The sequence below is a fragment of the Nelusetta ayraudi genome, unplaced genomic scaffold, assembly GCF_046127955.1.
Source record: "Nelusetta ayraudi isolate G7.1 ecotype Tasmania unplaced genomic scaffold, CSIRO-AGI_Nayr_v1 ptg000012l, whole genome shotgun sequence".
Lineage (NCBI taxonomy): Eukaryota > Metazoa > Chordata > Actinopteri > Tetraodontiformes > Monacanthidae > Nelusetta > Nelusetta ayraudi.
Window position 1 is genome coordinate 234,655 of NW_027466062.1, and position 22,846 is coordinate 257,500.

General features: G+C 48.2%; 3 protein-coding genes across 6 annotated transcripts in view; 1 reads left to right on the forward strand and 2 right to left on the reverse strand.

Annotated features, from left to right (window-relative positions):
• The window catches only part of nav1a (neuron navigator 1a), a 68,960-nt gene extending 63,266 nt beyond the window's left edge, over positions 1-5,694 (reverse strand). Inside the window, exon 1 of the mRNA XM_076022536.1 lies at positions 5,605-5,694. The gene's annotated coding sequence lies outside the window, so the exon portion shown is untranslated. The remainder of the gene's footprint in view (positions 1-5,604) is intronic.
• On the reverse strand, positions 5,652-14,303 carry LOC142885799 (uncharacterized). The gene is made up of 5 exons (XM_076022514.1): positions 14,178-14,303; positions 11,603-11,790; positions 6,170-6,758; positions 5,925-6,091; positions 5,652-5,696 (listed from the first exon to the last, which is right to left on the reverse strand). The coding sequence occupies exons 3-5, from the start codon at positions 6,750-6,752 to the stop codon at positions 5,652-5,654; spliced, it is 795 nt and encodes a 264-aa protein (XP_075878629.1). The 5' UTR covers positions 6,753-6,758; positions 11,603-11,790; positions 14,178-14,303.
• A 3,627-nt stretch (positions 14,304-17,930) lies between these two features.
• LOC142885811 (G2/M phase-specific E3 ubiquitin-protein ligase-like) overlaps positions 17,931-22,846 on the forward strand; it is a 5,349-nt gene continuing 433 nt past the window's right edge. The window contains exons 1-8 of one of the 4 annotated variants that reach the window (XM_076022538.1): positions 17,931-17,987; positions 20,167-20,245; positions 20,368-20,565; positions 21,092-21,178; positions 21,576-21,829; positions 21,912-22,034; positions 22,398-22,538; positions 22,633-22,774. In XM_076022538.1, coding sequence (XP_075878653.1) covers positions 20,176-20,245; positions 20,368-20,565; positions 21,092-21,178; positions 21,576-21,829; positions 21,912-22,034; positions 22,398-22,538; positions 22,633-22,774 — 1,015 coding nt within the window. In that variant the 5' untranslated portion in view covers positions 17,931-17,987; positions 20,167-20,175. Of the gene's footprint in view, positions 17,988-20,057; positions 20,246-20,367; positions 20,566-20,711; positions 20,893-21,091; positions 21,179-21,575; positions 21,830-21,911; positions 22,035-22,397; positions 22,539-22,632; positions 22,775-22,846 lie in introns of those variants that run through there. The other 3 variants (XM_076022540.1, XM_076022537.1, XM_076022539.1) reach the window with 3 other exon arrangements.

The following is a 22,846-nucleotide window of genomic DNA, read 5'->3' on the forward strand; positions in this document are numbered from 1 at the left end:
TTTTGGGAATTGGGACAAGCCTTCGTGCAACTGCTATGGCGTAACTGGCCATCAAATGCGTGCTTCGAAGGATGCGGACCCTGAATTCAGACTCAGCCAGAGACACATTTAAGCAAAGGTCCGAGTGATTTTTTTTTTTTTTTTTAAATACTCGCCTAATATGGGTAAAAAATGGGGGTTCACACCAACATCTCTGCAACAGTCATGCAAAGTGGCCGACGTCTGTGTGTGTGTGTGTGTGTGTGTGTGTGTGTGTGTGTGTGTGTGTGTGTCACGAATCATACGCACGTTTACCAGATTACGCAAAGGAAAACTACCGTGAGGAGGGAAAACAAGCTCCGATGGCTTTGGGAATTTGAATCTTGGGACATTTGAGCCTCTTAAACTTCAAGGCTTCACTTCTCTGGAGAAACAGATGGCGCCCATTCTCACTTTCACCCACTCAACTCTTGGTTTCTCTTCGCTCGTGCCATTTTATTTTGATGAGTGTAAGAGCAGAAAAAAGGAAAACGACAAAGTTGCAAGTGTGGCTCAGGGTGGAGAGTGAGAGGAAAATGTCATAACTGGCTGAGAGGAGAGAGAGAGTCAAGATGAATGAAAACCTTTAAGGACCAGCGTGTAACCTATGAGGAGCTTGAAATAACACATACACATGCAACATATATTTTTATCCAACAGTTGCGTAAAGAACAGGATTAACAGATTAACAGGATTAAAAACAGAACAAATAGTGATTGTGTGTGTGTTTTTTTTTTTTGTTAACCTTTTCTGTTTAAATCAAGAGCAGTTTCACTTGGACTCAGTGGGCCACAGTAATCCACCTCATATGTAAAGTAGAGAAAGATGTGAATTTGCTCGGGGTTCTGCGATTTGATGTCGACATGACAGTTTGAGTTAGAAAGACCTGAGGTCAAGCCGCACTTTGGAAAGTAACATTCATCGGGCCCTCAATGTACAACAACAACAAAAAAAAAAAGGTGATTTACGCTTAACATCCCTATGGGGAGTGACAGAACATGAAAATATGTGACTAAATGGGAGGAGGAGGAGAAGAAAGGGGAGGAGGAGGCGGAGGAGGGGGAGGAGGAGACGATGGAGGAGGAGGGGTTGGGGGAGGAGGTCCTCAGGGTGAGGAAGGATCTCGGTGGTGTGCCAGAGGAACAGAGGAAGCCTGGAGGACAGAGGGGGGAAATCCTGCCTCGTCGCCTCCACGCAGCGGCTGCTCGTGTCAACGTCCACCAACAGGCAGCACTGACTGGCAAGAGTGGACAGGAACACACACACACACACACACACACACACACACACACACACACACACACACACACACACACAGACGTTGGCCGTGCGTTCCAACACGCAGCCTGTATGAATAACGTCCAGCTGGCCAGTCGATGCAGGTCTGAGTCACCAGTTTATCTTGTATCTTCCAAGTAGAGAGGAAGTCTCACTCTCTCACTCTTTCTCTCTCTCTCTCTCTCTCTCTCTCACTCTCTCTCTCTCTCTCTCTCTCAGTCTCACTCTCTCTCTGTCTGTGACGTGACGACCTCTACGGTGGTCTCGGTGGCAACACCGAGTATCACTCATACGGGGATGTGACCACATCTGGAGGCGCAAACATCCATCTGACGGAAAGACCGCGTCCAGTCGCACAGTCACGGTGAGTCACGAGCCAACCAGGAAGCATCCAGTGACGCCGTTAGAAAGAAAAGCCGGCAAGGAGTTGCTGCTCTTCGCGAGACGCCTCGGTGTTGACATTCTCAGCGCCCTTCCCAGGGGTATCCCACAATGCCGCACTGCAAAGGCCCGGTTGCCTGGTTACAGCGTGGCGCGCACGACAGGGATGTGAGTGCGTGTATGTGTGTGTATGTGTGTGTTGCCGTGTTTGACTGGGCCAGCAGGGGAAGACGAACTGAAGCTGAAAATGTAGATTCAAAAGGTGTCTTCTGAGCAGGATGATGGATAACGCTCTTTTTCTGAAGGTGTTCCAGTGTGTGTGTGTGTGTGTGTGTGTGTGTGTGTGTGTGTGTGTGTGTGCGTGGGCCCTCGAGAGACGCAGGGTGGTCGCACACATGAATGATTCCATAACTGGACTCCCTGGGTTGGAAATCACCCGAGAGGTCGAAGAGGATCTTGGCTGTGGGCGCTCACTCATCCGTCCACTCGCCTCTTTCTAGCGCAGACATTCCTGTGTAGCTCCTCCACTGTGGGGAGGGAAAACCCGTCCCTGGGACACCGAGGCCGAGGCCGTGGGGGACACTGAGGGCGGCGGCCGCTCCGTCCGGGACCGCTGACGCAAGGCAAGGCGTGCGAGCGGACCGAAATAGTAATAACGTGGAAGTGTCTGCACAAACGTGCATCTCTCGGTCCTGTGGATGATTAGCAATGCTTCACTGGTATGCTGATGAAATGCCACAATGAGTGTTTTCCTTAAATGTTGAAGCTCCGATGCAAAATTCTTTTTTTTTTGGTGAACTCTAACAATAACGTGTCTCCGTCCTGTCACCGCACTCTCCCTTGGCTTCTTTCCCTGGCCGCACTTTTCATAACATGTTTGCAAATGCGCAAGTCTCAAAAAAGTAAGCCCTTAGTGATGTCACAAAAAAAGGACGGATAGGAATATATTAGTAATGACCTCCCCACGCAGGTGTCTATTCTGCATTGATTATCTTTCCAAACTTGAGGAGCGTTTCAGACTTTTAGCGAGAAGCTAAAACTGAACTCTCTTTTTTTTTTGCAGGATAGAAAAAAAAAAATATCTGAGGTTAATCCATCAGAGCTCCATATGCAAAATGAAGGTCCAGAGGTTGTGCGCGGGGGGCAACACTGGACCTTAAAATAAGTGGTTAACTACTTCAGCCATTTCTGCACTGAACCACAGATTCCTGGACAGGTCAAAGGTCGACCGGGTCACGCGGAGTGGGGTGCGACACCAGGCTCTGAACAGTGACTGCTGCCTGCAATGAGCCGGGACATAATCTAACCCGTGCTTATGTCTGATCATCGTCCCATGGCTACTAAACCACTCATAGCTGCCCGGTGCCAAGTCGGCATATGTCTCTGATTAGATTGGCCAAAGAGGATTAACTACTGACTGTCTAAGAGTAGCTGTAGCCGGCCTTATCAAAATGCAATTCAGGGGTTGTCCAGAGGTATTAGAGAGGATCGCCAGGGCAGACATTTCTAGAGCACGAGCGGATTTTGCACCTTTCGAAAGGTTTGCTGACTTTTGGATTATTTGTGATATTATCTTATTAGTATATGTGGTCCACAGCCAGTGGGATGAATCAATATAAGGCGAGCCCATTACAGCAGAGATGTTATATGAGGTTTTATATTTGTAACTGCAGGGCATCGCTACGCCTTGCCAAACACGAATGCCTGTGTGAAGATTGGAACGTCAAGTCGTGTAAATCTGAGCAGAATTTGAATGTCAGACGTTTGCATTTCCTACGTCACCCAGTATGGCAGCTGATGTATAGATTTGTGGAAGTGGACCAGGAGTGCTGCATAGTTTCATATAATTCAATTTCTGGGGTTGTGATAAAAAAAAAAAAAAAAAAAAAAAAAGCTGTGCGTATGTGAGGGAGATGAGATGGAACAGCTGAGCAGTTTGAGCTGTCCGTGGGGAGCGTGAGGCCATACTCTCAGTGGGAGGGGGAAAAAATGATCCGCATCGATCTGTCTTTCAAACACCATCTGTGTACTGTCACACAAGCATACATCAGTGCAACACACACTCTCTCTGTCTCACACACACACACACTCAAGTGCACCTCTCCAGAGAGCGGTGAGGTCAGGAGGTCTGCGGTCTAATTGAAAGACCACATGGTGCTACAGTCACATTAAATGTTTGGGTCTTCATTAGTGAGAGATGCGAGACCTTATTATGTTACTGATGGTGCACTTGGAACAAATGGCAGCATATGGAGGAGAGCAGTGCGTGTGTGCAGAGACACTCACAACTGCACCACAGATGGACTTATTCTGAATCACATGACACGGCTGTGCATGAACCCAGAGCTGTAAAACATATTTGAAAACCTTCGCTCGCTACACTTTTCACCCCTGTGGCCACTTTTCATTTGTTCTCTTCCCTCCGCAGACAAAACGACTTCCTTCAACCCACTGACCTTATCGGCCGCCCTCTTTTAATCTCGGCGGCCCGCTCTCGCACTCTTTTCCTTCCCCGCCGACCTTTGCCTTGCTGCCAACTTCCCTCCCTTCCTCCACTCTGTAAATTACAGTTATTACGGTGTCAGTCCGCCCCTCAATGTAAATGCAGCTTCAGAGGAGCATAAAGACACTCCAACTCCTGTTTTTAACGCCTTCTGGGGAGCAATTACAAGGCCGCAAACAGTCCCCAGGCAGCCAGGGGCGTTTAAAGACCAGGGTTGGTCCACCATCGTCTGCCTTCCACCCGCCCAAAAAGCTTTGAAAAGCTTTTACTTGCTCTATTTTGGTAAGACGGGCCAGATCAATTAAACAAGTTAAATGACAAACAGTTAACTCACCAGTTCAGCAAAAAAAAACAGAGATAAAGAAGAGCAAATTAACTATTTGTGTTGTCAAAGGGAACTTTAAAGTAACGCTTTTGCCAACAGTGAACACAGCAGTTTACAATTAAAATGCGTTGATCTCCTCCTGCCCAAACGGCCCAAACATCAAAGAGAATAATTTGCCACGTCGCTGATAAACTCACATTTCTCAAGCTCACCCTCGTCCCCTTGGGTCCCACTGACCATTAGAGTGGCTGCGGGTGGAGAAACCCTTTCTCAAAATGATGGAAGGGGGTTGGATGTCATGCTGGCACTCCGGGGGTTTTCTGGTTTTTAGGTCAATGCAACTCTAAAGGAAGAGCAGCATGAAGACGGGACAAAGGGAAACCCAAGAGCAGCGGCTGCCTTTACAACTGCCCCACGACCGCCGGACGAAGCTGAAATCACTGCGCATGAAATGAATGCTATCGAGATGAAGAGAAGCCCCGTTTCATCCAATTAGTGACCCACATCCTTCTGTCCGAGGCCAACTCCACCATTCCGGGCTCACGTCTCTCTTTTCCATCTCTCATGCCGTATCTGGGATCTTCCACCACGGGCAGAAACTCAGCGCTGCCTTCGCGCACGCACAAGATAGCGTCAGCCGACTTCAATAATGAACTCTCGCAATACAGGCGCAGATCACCTCAATGTCTACTCTGAAATCTGGGTCATCCATCTTGCCGTCCTCCCGTTATAAAGCATTTTCACTTAAAACTGCATTGGATTCCTTTTTTTTTTTTTCCCAGCTTTCCTTTTCATTCAAACCAGAAACTGTGGATGGATGGCGACAACAGTCCCTAGAAGAAGACATATACTGTATATATACTGTGTATATATATATCTATATTAAAGATATATATATATATATATACACACAACAATAGTATTATTTGTTCACATCTAGTCTTTTCTGCTGTTGCTATTTGGACTCTTTGGGAAATAAATGGTTTGAGTTAGAAAACCTGAAGCTTGCTGTTGGAAATGAAACACAACCTGCAGATGGTGCGTGTCGTGTGTGGTAGAGCCGCGTGTTTGAATGCGCGCTTGTGTCGGCGAGTCTCACCTGGTGTCAGGTCATCACAGCAGACCTCTATAGATCCGGACGAGCAGTCACTCAGTTCGTCCAGTGAAAAGTCGCTTTCCTGGAGTGGCACTCTGTGGAGACAAGGTCAGCACATGGGTCACACGTCGGCGCCGGCGCATGTTGGGCTTCACCTCCGTTCGGGTGATGCAACCCAACACAAACAGCGACAATGGGCGAACAGATGTCGCAGGCTCCCGTCGGTGAATTTATTTCCACTGATAACGTGAACGATGGGAATAAAGCCTGAAGAGGGGAGGAGCCAGGTGGGGATGGGCGGAGAAGAGCCTGATAGGAGCCACCTGCCTGTAACTGAAGGGCGCCACGGTGGCCATGTTGACTCTGGGCGACTGCAGCTCCTGGTCCACGGCCTGATCCGCCGCCGGCACGGCTAACACGATGGGGGGCAGCGGCGGGACGGTGGGGGTGGAGGCGGAGCTGCTGTCCTCGGCAGAGCCCATCTCCTCGTCTGATTGGCTGGCGGACTCACTCCGACCTCTGACCCTGCGGCCGCAGCCGCTGCGAACGGGAGGCGGCGGCAGGTTACCGTTGTTCTGGAGCGGGAGTCCCCGGCTCTCCCCCCCTCCTCCTGCCCCTGGCCCTCCCCCTTCCACTCCTCTCCCTCCCCTCCTGAACTGCAGCGGTGGACGCAGGCTGGCATTCTGGTTCTGGTTGGTGAAGGCGTTTCTGTTGCCGTCGTGCGCGAAGCACGCGGGTGCGAGAGGCGTCGCTCCCACGTCCAGCGCGTCCTTGAAGTGCGGCGGCGTCAGCGGCGCCCTCCGCTGGGCGAGCGGGCTGCTGTGGGCCGAGCGGGACGCCTGCGGGGCCGGCAGGGCCCCCGTCCGCCTGAGGAGGAGGTGGCCCCTGGGCAGGGCCTGAGGGCGGGGCACCTGGACGCTGGACCCCCGCGGACGAAGGGACGGGGAGTGCGTGGGCGTGTGCGTGGGCGTGTGTGTGGGCGTGTGCGTGGGCGTGTGCGTGGGCGTGTGCTTGGGTGTGAGCCGGGGCAGGTCGCTGGCCCGACGCCGGGGCTCCGTTTTGGGGGAGGACGTCAGCAGGCTGTGGGGGAGGGGGATCCCTGAGGAGGCGGGGCCACGGGGGCCCGACTTCACGTTGGGTCCGGCGCTCATGCTGACCTGGAAATAAAACATCTTTCATGAATCGACTCGCACACTACACCGCAGGTTTGTTATGCAACGCAGAGGACATCGGACGTGACTGCGGCGTGGAAGCGTGGAAATGGCGCCAGAGTCACGGCCAAGCACGAGGTTGACTGCTGGTCAAAGATTCACACAGCTGCGTGCAGGGGAAGACAAATTGCACACATATACACACACACACAAGAACACAACTTACACACACAGAGAGACACAAGAACACAACTTACACACACACACACACACACACACACACACACACACACAAGAACACAATTTGAACACATACACACGCACACAGGACAACACAACTTACACACACATAGACACAAGAACACAACTTACACACACAGAGAGACACGCAAACTCAACTTACACACACACACACACACACACACACACACACACACACACAAGAACACAACTTGAACACATACACACGCACACACGAAAACACAACTTACAAAGAGAGGCACAAGAACACAACGTTTACACACACACACACACACACACACACACACACACACACACACACACACACACACACACACACACACACACACACACACACACACACAGACAAAGATGAGAGAACGAGGCTGTTTTGCAGCGGCCAGTCAGATTGTCTACTACATCAACAGTCCCACCCAGCAGTGACTCTGCTGCCCTGACCTCCAGCCACGGTTCTGTGAGGAAGGCGCTCATCCTCACCGACTCCCTTTGACTCCTGCCATCCTTCTAAAGCAGAGCGGATCTGACTGGAGGGCGACTCCCACCTGCCGTCAGTCAGCGGCTCCCTGCTGCTGCTGCTGCTCCAGGTTCAGGTTCAGGGTGGTGTCCCGCTGGGACGTCTGGCCGGCTCTGTCAGCGTCCTGCCACTCAGCTCCCTGTCCCGCTCGCTAACCGCCTCCACAAAGCCACTTTAAATAGTCTTAGAGCCTTCGCTACCCAGGATTTTTTTTTTTTTTCCCTTTAGAGTGGACGGAAAAAGCCAAGAGCACAAATTTGTGGTTTGGAACAGAAGAGCACAAATAGATTTCATTATTAACCAGAAACGGACAGATTTACGCTGAGCTACCGCTTAAGAGGCAGGAAAAAAAAAAAACCCTCTGCTGCGGCCAGAAAACTTCTTAAGCGAGGCCGAAAGATGTGTCAAATTAAGAGCGAATCAAAGTCACGGGGATGAAATGTTGGATTATTTGACAGAGCGCCTAATCGCTGTGCTGCTCACGTTCTTCCCAGAAATCTGCTGGGCCCCAACGAAGTCGAGTGGCGCCGGATCAAAATTTACACACGTGCAAGGAAAGCACAGCAAGCGTCTCCCTTAAGGAGAAAAGCACGCTCTCGTTTTGGCAGATGTTCCAATTACCCAGTGACACAGATGGACCATGACGCTGAAAGCACTTACAATCGGATAAAAAAAACAAAACAAACTTTCCTCATCAGTCTACATTGTGGAGCCGCTAACTCAAATAGCCATGGATATCCATGGACACCATGGCATCAAATGAAATATCACCGTTGATGAAACACAATGGCAGCTCACCATGGATGAATGTTTGGCTTCCATATTACACAGGGACACAACTCACAAGTGCCGGGTAACATTTATTGAAAATTTGAAATATTCATGCCACGGTGATCTTAAATCATGAAAGCAGGAATCATCGCAAATGATTTGGGGGGGAAAAAAAAAAAAATTGAAACCAAATCGAACAGCAGAAGTTAAAGCTCAACCAACCAATAACCTGACATGTGACCTTTTTGTCTTGGTCACATGATCTCAAAATGCATAATGGGGAGGCCTGTTTAAATGCAAACTGCCACTGAAGCAAAACGTTTAGCTTCTGATTCATTTTGTGTTTTGTGGTTAATCGCCTTGTTTGCTTATCGGCTGCAATGTGTGGGTGGGCTTTGGGCGAAGGCGAGGGGGTCAAAGGTCACAGTTACAGTTTAATGTAGCAGCTAATTGACTTACGTTAGAAGCAGGTTGTGTTTTTGGACCAACACAACACAGCTGCACCACAACAACAACAACAACAACAACAACAACAGCTCATGGACTGACGTTCTCCTCCATCTCCATCTCGTTTCTACCCCCACCATCTTCATGCCTCTCTACATTTTTTTTTCCTGTCCCTCCCCAGGAGGCCGAGGCACTAATAGGCATCAGACTTTCAGTGTGTGTCATCCAGCGGCTGGCGGGATGCGGAGGAGCACAGGTGCAGTCTGGCCCAGTTCATCTGAATGAAAATGGCCTCTTTTCCCCCCGGGAATGAGCTGAGGTCATTCCAGCACTTACGCACCTCACGTCAGGACATACCGAGACTCAGCTGGTGGCGGCAGTAGCAGCGTGTGTGTGTGTGTGTGTGTGTGTGTGTGTGTGTGTGTGTGTGTGTGCTGTTATATGGGAGCCAAAAAGACACTGAAACCATTTGCTGAGACCAACCTGCTGTGAAACCAGGCCAACAGACATCAGCTCTGGTTCCATCATGTAAGGAGCTGTTTACTGAGTGTGTCAACTGTTGTTGACTGTTGACTGCAGTTGCCCAACCCCCAAGACTGTTACGTAAAACTGCATTAACAATGGACAGACTGTCTGCGAGCGTCAGGTCAATTGTAGACAGTCAATACGCAGCTCTTGTGACAGTCGAAAGGCAAAACAAATGCACTTTGCTTGAGTTACGCCTTGTGTTACATAATAAACACACACATACACATAACTAAGTAGAACAAAATAGCCTGGGTTTTTAACTCCTATCAACTGATCCAGCTTTATGGCACATAAGGAAGCGGTCCAAAGTAAAACACTATCGTCTTAGTCATTAGTGTAAAAACTGCCACTTCAAATTGATTTTTGTTTGTTGAATTTGGATTATAACGGAGGAAAAGTAACAAATCACGTGCTAAAACTGCTGTTTAGCAAAGCTGTTTATACGTCTATTAGAAAAATATGAAAATATCTTATCAGATTATGGGAATAAAGAGGCGATCACTATAATACGGTGGCCGGGAAGGGCAAAACACAACTGCGAAAGAGAAAACAACCGCAAATCACAACACACAACACATCAAGCAAAACGGAAGTGATACCTTTCCCCCCCGGAAACTAAACGAGCTCTCCCGTCTACGCTGGAATTTGTATCCCCTGGCCGTTGATTAGTTTAATCAACGACGCCATGCTACGGACAAATTAGACATTTATCAAGAATGTTTTTATTCCGCTGTCCCCTACGTGGTGTCGAAGATTAGATTAGGCTATTCAGTGCACTGTTACAGTTACAGGGGGGATACTTACTATATCAGACTGTTGGGGGATACAATTTATGGCAGCCCTTCCGTACACTCTGATATAATAAGTATCCCCCTGGTAACTTCATGTAGGAGAGAAGACTCTTCTCCATTTTGACCAGTGTGACTAGACATGACCTGGTCCGAGTACCTGGATGGTTTTGTGCAGTGAAAAACACGATAAATACAAAACGGTGCATGATGACATTTTTTCTGATTATTTTTGGAGGGGAAATTCAGAATCATTTACAACAATATTTTTGATGGTGATTTCACAGTGTAAGTAGTCGTCTAGCCTACGTGGTACAACACTGTCAAATCATAGGAGGAAATAGACAGGACATTGCCAATGCAGTGCACTGAATAGCCCAATATAATCTTCGACATCACGTTGAGGACAGCGGAAAAAAAAAAACATTCTGGATAACTGTCTAATGTGTCCGTAGCGTAACGTCATTGAAAAAAAAAAACCAACTAATATATACTTCAACAACACGTCAGATAGAGCGGAATAAAAACATTCTTAATAAATGTCCAATTAGTCAGTAGCATGGCGTCGTTGATTAAACTAATAAACGACCAAGGGGATACAAACACTGCCTTGGCACGATAAAGTTCCAACAACGAGAAGAAAGCAAGATGGCAAAAATATTTTTGTTGTTTTTTCGCACAAAGCGAAGCTGGAGCAAAGGTGACAGCGTGATTGTCCTCAGCCAAGAGGCCCTCGCTAGAGTACGACACTGCCATCTACTGGAACACAGGCGCAACACCAGGCACACACCACCACATGGGGTTTTCCTTTTCCATTCAATGGTTATTTTCTCTAGCGGGCTTGTTCCTCTGTACAGAGAGTCAGCTGGACATCATGTGGTGTTCAGAAGCGCTCTGTCACACCGCCCCGGTTCTTTCAGCAATGGGGCGTTCAGGAGCTGTTTGCTATTTGGCAGCAAAATCCGTAACTACATTTCAGCGCTGCACACCGTTTTAGCTCGGCTGTCCCGTGACACTGCGAGCTTGAACTCAGCCACTTCTGATCACTGAGGCGATGCACGCTTTTTTTAGCTGCTCTCACCGAGGCGCGCAGACACACACACACACACACACACACACACACACACACACACACACACACACACACACACACACACACACACACACACACACACTGCTGGAAGCCATGTGACTAGACCCTCTGAGTCATCTCCAAATCAATACGCAAGGTGAGAACGCCGGGGCCTCTCTCTCACAGAGCTGAAGGACATCAGCGGCTGCCTGTGTGTTTGCTCTGTGACAGCCGGGCGAAAAACTCCACAATAAATGACCATAATTACCTCTGCAATGGCAACAAAGTGAAACAGATAATGTTCCAGCTCCAGCGTCAGACAGACGGTGCCCAAAAAAACACTCCAGAAAGGCTGAGTTTTAGCCTCGGAAGACAGTCAGCGGGGAGCTGGAATAAAGCGTCTGATCCCATAAACGGCTTATTATCAAACGTCAGATGTGAGGCAGCGCAGCCTCACGTCAAGTCCTACCTGTCAGCAGGCTGCTGGTTCCCCTCAACGCCGGCCTGAACTCGGGCAGCCGGAGCCGGCGGAAGGGAGGTCACACTTCTCCAACAGTCCAGGAACAATGGGCCTGTTTTTTCCTGGATCACTGTTGCATCCTCACCGCTGCCCTCCCATTGGCCGGCCGGGCCTCATCGTTCAGCCGGACAGGAAGGCTGTGAAAGAGAGGGAGAGAGAGAGAGAGAGAGAGAGAGAGAGAGAGAGAGAGGAGAGCAACATTTTCATCCAATCAGGGGCTGGTGCGGTGACTCACTTTCAAAGTCACTTTCTTTGAGTAGCTCAGTCGGTGTTGTCGTCTTTTGGTGGCCAAAGGATGTGACACACACACACACACACACACACACACACACACACACTGAAGTCTGAACAATGACCTGAAGAGAGTTTATGGTACCATGAGTCAGACACAAGGATGGGAGTTCACTTAGCCTACATGACACACAATGTCTTGACCATTTATGATGCATTTCGGTTCAGTTGCACAACTCCAGACTGCTGACTTCAAACACCAAATACAAATCTGACTAAACTGGCCTTGAAACACATAAAAAAAACAAACCACCCACGCCGGCTGGTGTTAAAAGGTTTCAACTGCGTCCAAGTCAAACCTGTGGCCCTGTTTGCACTTGGTCATTTCATGCGTTTTTCGTATTCCGATCGGCAAAAACCAAATCCGTTATGTCATCCGAATACCAGTCGCTTGGCATAAAAACGCATTCGTCACGGACGTGTGAACAGAATGCGAGCTCAATCCACATTAAGGACCGCCCACTCCACTCACCTCTCCCGCGTACGTACTTGGTCGGCGCCCCGCCTCCCGGCGTCGTCATTATAAAGTTACAAACAAGAAGCCAAAACAAATCATTTTTGTTAGACTCGTTTATTAGGATGCTAATAAATTTCACTCCGCATTAGCGTATTTCGTCAGCGTAGCAGCGGTCGCAGTTTCCCCACATACGTGGTTAAATGTGCGACGTTGCATCCGAAAAGTTGCCAGCCACTCTTGATCCGAAAATAAAGTCGTCACCACTCTGTCCCACCAGTCGTTACTCCTCGTTCGCATCCATACGAGCTGCAGTAGAGTTAAAACCAGTGACTTGATATAGTCCGCAAACAGGAAGTTGATTCTTATTCGCTGTCATGTAAAAAAAAAAAAAACTCGCCGTGGTTTTGCGCTTTACTGCCCCCAGTGGTTAAAAACGGAAATGACGCATGTTGCATTTGCATAGGTTCGGCGGGGGGGGGTAATGCGATCACAAATGGCACGCTCGAGACGCATGTTAATGCTACGTGCGAACAGATGCTGCGAGATCCGTTCTCGTGATCCAATCCCCCAAAACAGTTACAAGTGACCAAGTGCAAACAGACTGAAACTTTAGTTTTTTGTTCGGCCGCCGTGTGAGTGTTTGTTGGAGTGTTTGTGGTTGCTTTAACGGACGAGGAGCTGGCTTCTTGTTCTACTCTGACCATTCAATACCTAAACACGTTCTCCTTCTGCGTCTCCGCTGCATCTTTTCTCTTCGAAGGTCCCGTATTATGCTAAATTAACACTAACAATGTTTGCTGTGTCTCCCCAAAAACAGTCTTTCATGTTTTTGTCTGCACTACCTTTCAGAAAGCCAGTGTCAATACCCACAGCCTTTTATGATGTCACAAAGGGCACAAATGCCTCTCCCTGCTTACCAACAACCCCCCCCCCCACCCCCACCCCTGCCAGCCAGGTGTTGAGCATTCAATTTAGCACAACTTGCTTTTGTCCACTCCCAAACGTGTGGAAAAGAGCAACAGTGTATCGCTTTAAACAGGAAGCTGTAAACACGGGGCTAAATTTGCTGTTTACAGTGATCTATGTTATTTAGTTGTTGTTGTTGTTGTTGTTTTTTTTGCTCATATACAGTAAGGCCGCTCCACTGGAGTCCAGGTTGAAAAATAAAGCCCTGTGGAAAAACAAGGGACAATACGAGACCTTTATGCAAGGACCCAGAGTAACAAGGGCAGATTGGGATCCGGAGCAAACACACAAACAACACAAAAATGTTCGCCTCTGCTGCTCCTCACACATTGACATCACCCACAGTTGCTCTGCGCCCAACTCTGAGTCACACACGCACACACTCCGGTATCATGCTGACTCAAGCTGATTGCATCGTGTGTGTGTGCGTCCCCTGCTTCCAGCCGACTGACACCCCCCCCCCCACCCCATCCCAGCTCTCTTTCAATCCCTTCCCTCCTCTTTTCATCCCACTTAAGCTCGGCCTTTTCTCTCTCTCTGCTGACCTCTCATCTCACCCGCGTCCTGCTGACCCGCCGTGCGCTGCCGTGACATCACATTCGCTGGGGAAAAAAAGTCATCCTCCAGCTTGGAAAGAGTGTTGCTTTTTTTTGAAGACAACCGGACAAACACACACACACACACACACACACACACACACACACACGTTTAGCACAGGACACACAAGCTGTTGTGGTTGTTGACAGACAAACAAGCACGGAGGCATAAACACCGTCAGCGGTTTAAGGAAACGCACGAGGCTTCACTCACCATGTCTGACAGAAAGTAGCCGCTGAGCGCCTCCTCTGCCTCTGTATGCTGCGTGCGTCCGGCTGCCTCTCTGCCTCTGCCTACTTTTTCCCCTCCCTCCCGCTGGCGAGCGGCGAGCGGCGAGCAGCGAGCAGCGAGCATGTGCACTCGTGTGCCTGCCTCTATCACGTCATGCCGCTCCGCTGCTGCCGCAGTACGCCCGCAGCCGTATCCCCGCCCCTATTTCTCCTCCTCTTCCTCCTCCTCCTCCTCATCATCATCATCACAACCCCCCATTCCCCATCTCTGTCTCCCAGTCATTGACCTGTTGGCTGCACTCCCTCTCCTCCTCTCTTGGGTGAAATATAAGCCAAGGCAAAGCCAAAGATGGGGGGGGCCGGTCCATTAGCTGGATGAATTCCCTCGTGTGTGTGTGTGTGTGTGTGTGTGTGCGTGCGTGCGTGGCCTGGGCCTGTTTGGTGTAAGTAATGCCTGGTAATTAAGAGGATAGCCACACTTGTGGAGGATCCCGGAACCCATCAAGCAACCTCTCAAATTCTAATCTGTGCTCAAGCTGGCAGGAGAAAGAAACCGAGGGAGACGGGCTAGAGGAGCAGGAGGCCGGAAGGAAGGCCCATGCGCCCGCATGCACAAGTGTCCTGGAGGAGGAGCCGCCCAGCCATCCCTCATCTAATTCGCCCCACATCTCTCCGACGCAGAGGGGGAGGCCAGAGGGAGGAATAAAAGTAGCAACGGTGATGATAATATTAGGAGGGACGAGCATATGGAGGCTTGAAACAGGAAGGCGAGCGGCAGAGTGAACTTCCATTACCGTCTTCATCCTGGCTGACAAACAGCCTCTGGTTTGACCTTGAACGCAGCAACTCCAGCTCGTCTATAAACCGCAAGGCTGCAGTCTCGTCACTGTTGACGGCAAAATGGCTCAAAAACCGCTCAAGATTAAATCCACAAACCTGGAACGCTTGTGTGGCATCTCAATCAGGTGTTTGCTGTGGGCCAGAGACTCCTGTTTGTTGTCACCCCGAGCGTTTTGCTGCTTTTCCTTCAGCCACAGATCTCTGTGTCATTCTGCCATCTCATATTTCTGCTGCGTCGGCGTCGCAGTTTGCCACTGTGCTGAATATTTCAACAGCTGACGGTACACATACTGGAAGGGATCTGTGAAATCTGGCCTCGTCACATTATAGGTCTCAGATTGTGCCAAAAAAAAAAAAAAAAAATGTCACTTTAAACGTGTTTTCAACAAATTTACGTTGTACTAACACACAAGTGTGTGCTAAAAACACACCCATTAGCTCCTAGTGATGCCAGAGGAGGCGCCTGGCCCATAACCCCCCCGCCCCCCTGCCTGGTCAGTGAGCACGTTGGTCCTGCCCTCTAAGAGCTTTGTTGTTGTGGAAGTTCTAACATCAAGCTTTGTTTACAAGGTGCTGTCTTTTGATGGATAGATTTGTTTTTTTTAAGTAAGCATTTGAAAAATTGGTAGCTTCAATAAAAGATTGTCTCATTGTTCATAGACAGGAGCTCTGCATTGCTCAAGGGTCTTTGGACGCTTGATGTAGCAGGAGAAACACTCTGGCCGACGCTGATCCCTTACTGACCAGTCTGACTGATGCTTAACTCGGTTTGCCGGGAGTGCCGTAAGAGCTGAATTCCCCCTCAGACGGCAGCAGGCAAGTAGCTCATCAAGTGATCAAGTGGGCATGACGTATGGATCCAGGCTATTAGGACACACGGCACATGGCCTGACACACATGGCACCTCCCCCACACTTACAGAACACATGAACACTGTACACATGGAGACACACACACAGACACACACACACACACACACACACACACACACACACACACACACACACACACACACACACACACACACACATCCAGCACTGCACGTCTACAATTGATATATGATAAATAAAGAAGCAGCATTCAAACACTCACGTTAATATCAGGGCCATTCTTCTTCTTCTTCTTCTCCTCCTTCTTCTTCTTCTTCTTCTTCTTCTTCTTCTTCTTCTTCTTCTACAGGGGAGCAGCAAGTCATCCGCCGCATCCTTTGACAATCACACACACATGATCTGTTGTTTTGTCTCACGAAACGGGAAGTGATTTGTAACAGCAGGGGGATTATGGGTAGGAGTGTACAACTGTCCGTCTGTGTGTGTGTGTGTGTGTGTGTGTGTGTGTGTGTGTTCTGGAGGCAGGGGGGTGTGGGTGGGGGCTGGGTGGCTCTGCAGGCTAATGTCATAGCTAATCTTCTGATGTGGCCCCGAGGCGTGTCCTCTCCCCTCTGTTTGGCAGACGCTGTTTTGACAATAGGACACTTGTGTCACTGTGTCACCACGTGGGGCATCAGGAGGCAGGGGGGGGGGGGGGGCAGGGAAGGCTGGGGTTGGGTTGGGGCGCTCATTGCCTGGAACAAGGGGCCTCCAGCAGGGAATTCCACTGGGAGATGAATGCCATCAAATCATTAATAATTAGGGAAATGTGCGTTGAGCTGCGATAAGTGAGGGCCTCGTGGCTTCGCGGGAAAGTGAAAGGTTCTCTCGCTACTGCTACACTCACGTCTCCAAAGGCAGAGCAAACACTGTCTGTTCCTCACTGCTACCACTAGATGGGGCCAGAGGGTCGAGGGTGATGCCAGGATGGGGAGAACGCTTGTGTCTGGGATCTGCACACGGAGAGGGTCTGTCTCGCACTGTTGGGGCTTACAATGAAAGCGTAAAAGATATTTTTAATCTGCTGATCATATTATACAGCGCGCACACTTCCGTACAGAACTTGAAAAAAATGGGGAAAAAAATTGTAAAATGTCAAAAAAGCAAAAAATGTAGGTTTTTTTTCTATCTAAAAACAAGAATGTGAAATTATTCTTTAAAAAAAAAATAATGATAAAAAAAAATAATAATAATAAAAAAATAAAAAATAAAATAATAATAATAATAATAATAATATAGAGGCCACTGCTACAGTTGTGGCCACTATGAGCTGCTCTCTACCAGTTTGTTTTTATGAGTTGTTGGGCAAGTCCTTTTGAAGCTGATGACTGTACTAACTGCTGTAATTGCTATACACACCGCACCCTTACACAGTCCGGTGTGTCGAGTTGTCTGCTCCACTTTCTAAAGAAAAGCTGGTCGATCTGTTTGTGTCACAGTGTGAGAGACGCACGTTTATTTATTTGTGTCAACAGTTTAAATCAGTCAATTTGTGTTTCTGTTCATGCGACTTCATGGCCTCCCTTTGTCAGTATGGATGCATGCTGTTCACTGTGGGATGGTTGGTGCAATAGCGCCAATGTAGTTTATAAACTGTTGTATGTTTGTGTTTGTGATTATTTTAGAGCCACGCACACACACACACACAGACACACACACTCTGCAACTGCAATAAAGACTAGTATGGATCAGCTGTTTAAGAGTGTCGCGTGTTGGTTAATCCAGGAAAGAATCGTACACAAAAATACTCAGTTTCAAAAAGGTTGAATACTGAAAAAACAAGCAATCATGGTCATGGATTCCCCGTTGGATGGTCAGTCTACAGGTCAAATTCACACAATACCAAGAGGTCAGAATGTTTGCTCTGGCTAGCCCCAGCTGCAAACGCTGGTGACTGTCCCCTTTGAAATGTATGGGCTGCAACAGAGAGCAGCCCGGGGCGAGGGGAGAACCTGCTCTACTATTACCTGTACTGACAAGTTAAACCAGCTCAGACCACGCCCCCCAAAATTCCCACCCACACCCAATAACAGCATTGACAGCCAACAGCAGAGACAGAGAGCCGCCGTCATCGATCTGCACAGGTAAGCTGTGAACCCTCCAGCTGACCGCTGCTCTTCCCCTCTTCTCTTCTCCTCGCTTTCTTTTTCTTCCTACACTGCCCCAATCTTTCTCTTGAAGCAAAAGGCTTAACTTGCATAACTCAACTAACCTGTTGATTAATACGCTTAGAGGTGTTTGTGCTTTGGAAAAAGTTAACCTATTTCAGTGTCCGGGTCCGTTAGTCTGGTTTGTGAGGGACCGAGCCGGCAGGCAAAGAGGAAATACATGATTTAATCACAAAATGGATTTATTTGTCCAAAAAATAAAGTTCCAACTTAATGAAAAAGTCGGGCCCATAAAAGGAGGTCAACAAAAACTAAAGCTCCATGCAGCTCAACAGAAGGGGAACGGAAACCAACAGACCAACTACCAAACACAAAGAGGGCACATATACTGCATACTGTGGCTGATCAGACCACTGAACAAAAAAGGGGAGAAAATGCATTATTAGAAAACATAACTGGACCAATGTATGACCTTACAGAAGTTAACTAAATGCGTGCACTTGTATATTGTCAAAAAAATAAATAAATCTAATGTATTAACTAAATAGTATTCTAAATATATAATACTATAAATTAAAATGTATATTAATAAAGAGTGGATGGAGAGGGTGACTGTCCTGGCTGTGTGGCCACAGGCTTGACCATCACACACTCCCCTCTTCAGAGCCTCTGCTGGAACAGCGGGAGAGGCAGTCTGCCGTGGTGTTCTCTTTGCCAGGGATGTGATGTACTGTGAACCGGTACGGTTGCAATGGCCAGGTACCACGGGGTGACCCGTCCAGTGGTATCCCTCATCCTCTCCAGCCATTGTAGTGCCTTGTGGTCAGTCCCCAAAGCAAACTCTCTCTCTCTAGGAGGTAATATTTGAAAGAGTCAAGGGCCCACTTAACTGCCAATGCTTCCTTCTCCACGGTTGAATAGCGGACCTCTCTGGGGAATAGCTTCCGACTGATGTAGGCCCCGGGGTAGGCCTCCCTGCAGAGGCACAGCTCCATCTCCCCTCTCAGATGCATTCGGGTTTTTTTTTCATATAAAAGCTCTCTCAAAATCTGGACTGTGCAGGACCAGGTTCCTACTGAGAGATTGCTGGATGTTCCTAAAGGGTGCCACTGCCTCTGCTGTCCACTGGATGTGATGAGGGCGTGTGGAGCCAGTTTGATCTGTGGAACAGCCGCTCCAGCTAAGGAATTTGGTGTAAACCGGCGGTAGAAGTCAGCCATTCCCAGGAAGGATCTCAACTGCTTTTCGAGTTTGAGGGAGAGGACACGAGTCAATTGCATGGACTTTGTGAACTTGTGGTTTTATTACCCCCACCTCCAATGGTGAAGCCAAGGTACTCTGTCTCCTCTCTGCCATTGACAAACTCGCTGGATTGACTGTCAGGCCTGCTGACCTCAGACGTTCCAGGACCTCCTTCAGCTGCTCTTGCTGGGCTGACCGTTTCTTCCAGTCAGCCTGGCCTCCCGCCTTCCCCTGCAGCCACAGCACTCGCTCAACACTCAAACACAAAAATTCATCATTGGAAAACACAACTACGCCAATGTGTGACCCTACAGAAGCTAACTAAATGTGTGCACTCGATAAATAAAGTGTGGCTGGAGAGAGTTAGGGCCAATTCCAATTCCTCCCTTAGCTCCTCAGTCTCAACGCTCGCCTTTAACCCTCAATCTTTACGCAACAACGACGTCAAGGATCCTTAAAAAAGTCTTAAACTAAGACAATAAAATGGTTTCATAATATCTATATCTTTATTAACTAAGAAAATACTTCCATTTGTAGCTCGCTTTTTTTTCATCGCCATCTTCTTCGAAGACGTCTTGGCGTAAATACGCAATGCCTTCTGGGTAGCCCTTACTGCCAAGGGTGGCGCCGGATTTGAAGTGAAATGTTGGACTGTAGAAATCAAACAAAAACACTAAAACAAAGCATATTGGAGCTTGAAAACAACTTTCTGCACCACTGGCCGGACTTTCTTCCCACTTCCTGCCTTCAGGGTGTTTTTGGCACAAAAAAAGCACATACCTGCTAAACTGCAGCTGTGCAATTAGACGTGTTTCTAGTTAAAGCTTGTCCCTGCACAGGAATGTTACTTACAAACACATGTTTACGACTCTTGACGCTCACCTTGTTTGTCATGGTCTGTCCGGTCCGACAGCTTGGCAAGATGCCCCCAACAACGGAGCAGCTTCATGCCAAGAAGAAAGAAGCGGATGAGATTAGAAATAACAGCCACGGTACAGCGCTCTGTCATCTGTCTATGTATATGGAGAGTGCTTAGTTTAAAAATAAATAAATAAATAAATAAATAAAAAGTTTCATTACATTTCTTTTTTTTTTCGGTTTCTTGCTCTGTTAGAATGGAGGACAGCGTCAGATCCCAAACAAGCAGCTCGGATGGTTACACAGGAGCTTTTCCACAGGAACAAAAACTCAAAGAGTCTGTTTCTGAGTTTGGATGTCAGGCAGGACAAGGTGGATCAGGACCGAAGCCTGGTTGCCTTCTACAGGAGGGACAACGTGAAGTGGGCGTCGCCACTTAGCTGCAAACTTTATGGTAAAAAAAAAAAAAAAAAAAAGAAGTCACCGAGCATTTAAGGTCAAGTGTGTAATATTTGGAGATTTTTAAGAGAAAACAGCACACATTTCTTGCAGCACTCTTTCACTCAAGTCCCCTGAGGGACTCCATACCTTCCATACTCCATACTCCACCGAAGGCGGTTTATTTGGGGACGCCAGTGTTCACCCTAAATATGAAACACGCTGGCTCCACACCACGGATCCTTCCAAACATGGTGGTGCAAGATGGCAGCCAACTGGGGGAAAGACCCTTGTTCTTGTTCTTTATATACATTCTTAAATATAAATAAGAAGTGTTCTATGGGTAAGAAAACCAAATTACTGTTATTCACTGCGAGAATACACTTTTATTTATGTATTTATGGGCTGTATGTTGAGCATTTACCAATATAAGAATCATAAATAAAGCCAAATTTTACACACTTGGCCTTTAAAGACTCACAGAAGCACCATGTTGGCCACTTCAGTCATTTATATATGTGTGTGTTGTTGTTTTTTTACAGGCGACGAGGCCACAGGAAGTGGAGTCGACCGTCACATGTTATCCTGTGTGATGCTGAGGCTCATCACGGGATTCCACTTAAAATCAGGTTGAACTCCAACACAGAAGTCACCCGTTAAGGTCCACAGTAACACCATGTTTAGTGGACCTTGTTGTTGTTATTATGGGGCTTTAGTGGGTGTTAGGTCGTAGCGTTTCCTCCTTCCGTGAGTTTGACAAATATTGAAACAATTGTTAAAAAAAAAAAAAAAAATCAACACAGAGATTTTCTCTCATCCTTTAACAGAGAAAGTTGTGCACTATTTCCACATGTGGCACAACATCCAGCACATCTGAAAGTGAAGCAAAACTGGAATGTAAAAGGATGCGAAAAGTTTCATGTTTGATCAATTATTCATCAGTTCGGCACTTCCTTAAATCAACTAAGCAATTCATTTGGCTTAAATGAATTGGAAAAACTTTGTACATTTTCTCCTTTTCTGCAGGAAATGCAGCCATCCTCAAACTTTTCGAGGGCGAGCCCGATCACCTCATTCCCTCAGATTGCGAGGAGCTGATTGAGAACAACCTGTTCACCGTGGCGGGCCGGATAATGGGCCACTCCTTCCTGCACAGCGGCCCCAGTTTCCCAGGACTCAGTCCGGCCATCATTCACGTCCTGTTCACAGGTTCTCTGGAGCAAACCCATCTGACAGTGCAGGACTGCCCTGACCTGGACATCCGAGAAATGTTAAGATTGGTGAGCAGGCGGAAGGATCCATCCGCTTATTGAAATACCAGGAATTATGCTCTCATACTCAATGCACTCATTTGGCCTGCAGCTTGACAGCGACATGGAGCTCAAAGACCTGAACTCCATCCATCAGCTCTGCCTGTCATGTGACCTGCCTGCACCCAACGCCACCAACAGGAAGCGGCTGGCTAAAGAGCTCCTCTTCTACACCGTAATGTCTGAGTCTATCAGTGTATCCAATAGCAATCTCCAGAGGATTCTAAGGGGAATTCTTCTCAGGAAGGAAAAAAAAAAAAAATGGACCTCAGAGTCTCTCCATTAAAATTAGTGATCTGGTCACAAACCAGCAGTTCCTGTCCGCCGAGCCGTGCAGCAGAATCAAGCAGGTATTCTGGATTCTGTTCAATGGGCAAATACAAGAGTCCTGAGAAGCACAGACTTCTGGGATTTCCTGGGTGGGAAGAGAAAAGCCAGTGTGGCCAGATGACTCACCTGAACCACGCACAGCAAACTGCAAGAAGCAGCCACCACCCCCTGACCTGGCACGAACTGCCCCATGTTTGCTCTGTTGCAGGTTGTCGAGCGAAGCAGTCGACAAATCAGTCAGCTCAGGAACGGCCTGGCAGAAACAGGAATTTGGCCGCTTCTGGTCGAGAGGAGAGACCTGATCCCCGTCCTCTTTCCCAGAGAGTCAGAGGCCCAGGTCACACCGCAGGTGCAGCTGCAGAGAAACTGTTGGACGGGAGGGGAAATGGCATTATATTAATAATAGCCGGCTGACTAAAATCCATGGTGACCTGTCATTTCAGATGATTCTTGAATGCATCGTATGGCCATCGTCAATAACGCAAATCTTTGACAGCTACGAGGATGAGGAATGGGACGAAGATGAGTTCAGCACGGCTGACGTGTGTCGAGTGTCCAGCTACCTCAGAACGTTTATCGAAAACGGTTTGTTCAAGGACCCGAACTGTTGCTGCTCTTAGAGCCTTCTTGTCTTCCTGCTCCTCACTAACTTCACTC

Bases quoted from the DNA above. Each gene is read 5' to 3' on its own strand.
- LOC142885799 (XM_076022514.1), bottom strand. From the start codon at position 6,752: ATGAGCGCCGGACCCAACGTGAAGTCGGGCCCCCGTGGCCCCGCCTCC. The intron at 6,092-6,169 runs GTAACCTGCCGC...CCAGCCAATCAG, and splicing joins ACTCCCGCTCCAGAACAACG to ACGAGGAGATGGGCTCTGCC. The intron at 5,697-5,924 runs GTGGCTCCTATC...TTGTCTCCACAG, and splicing joins CGCCCTTCAGTTACAGGCAG to AGTGCCACTCCAGGAAAGCG.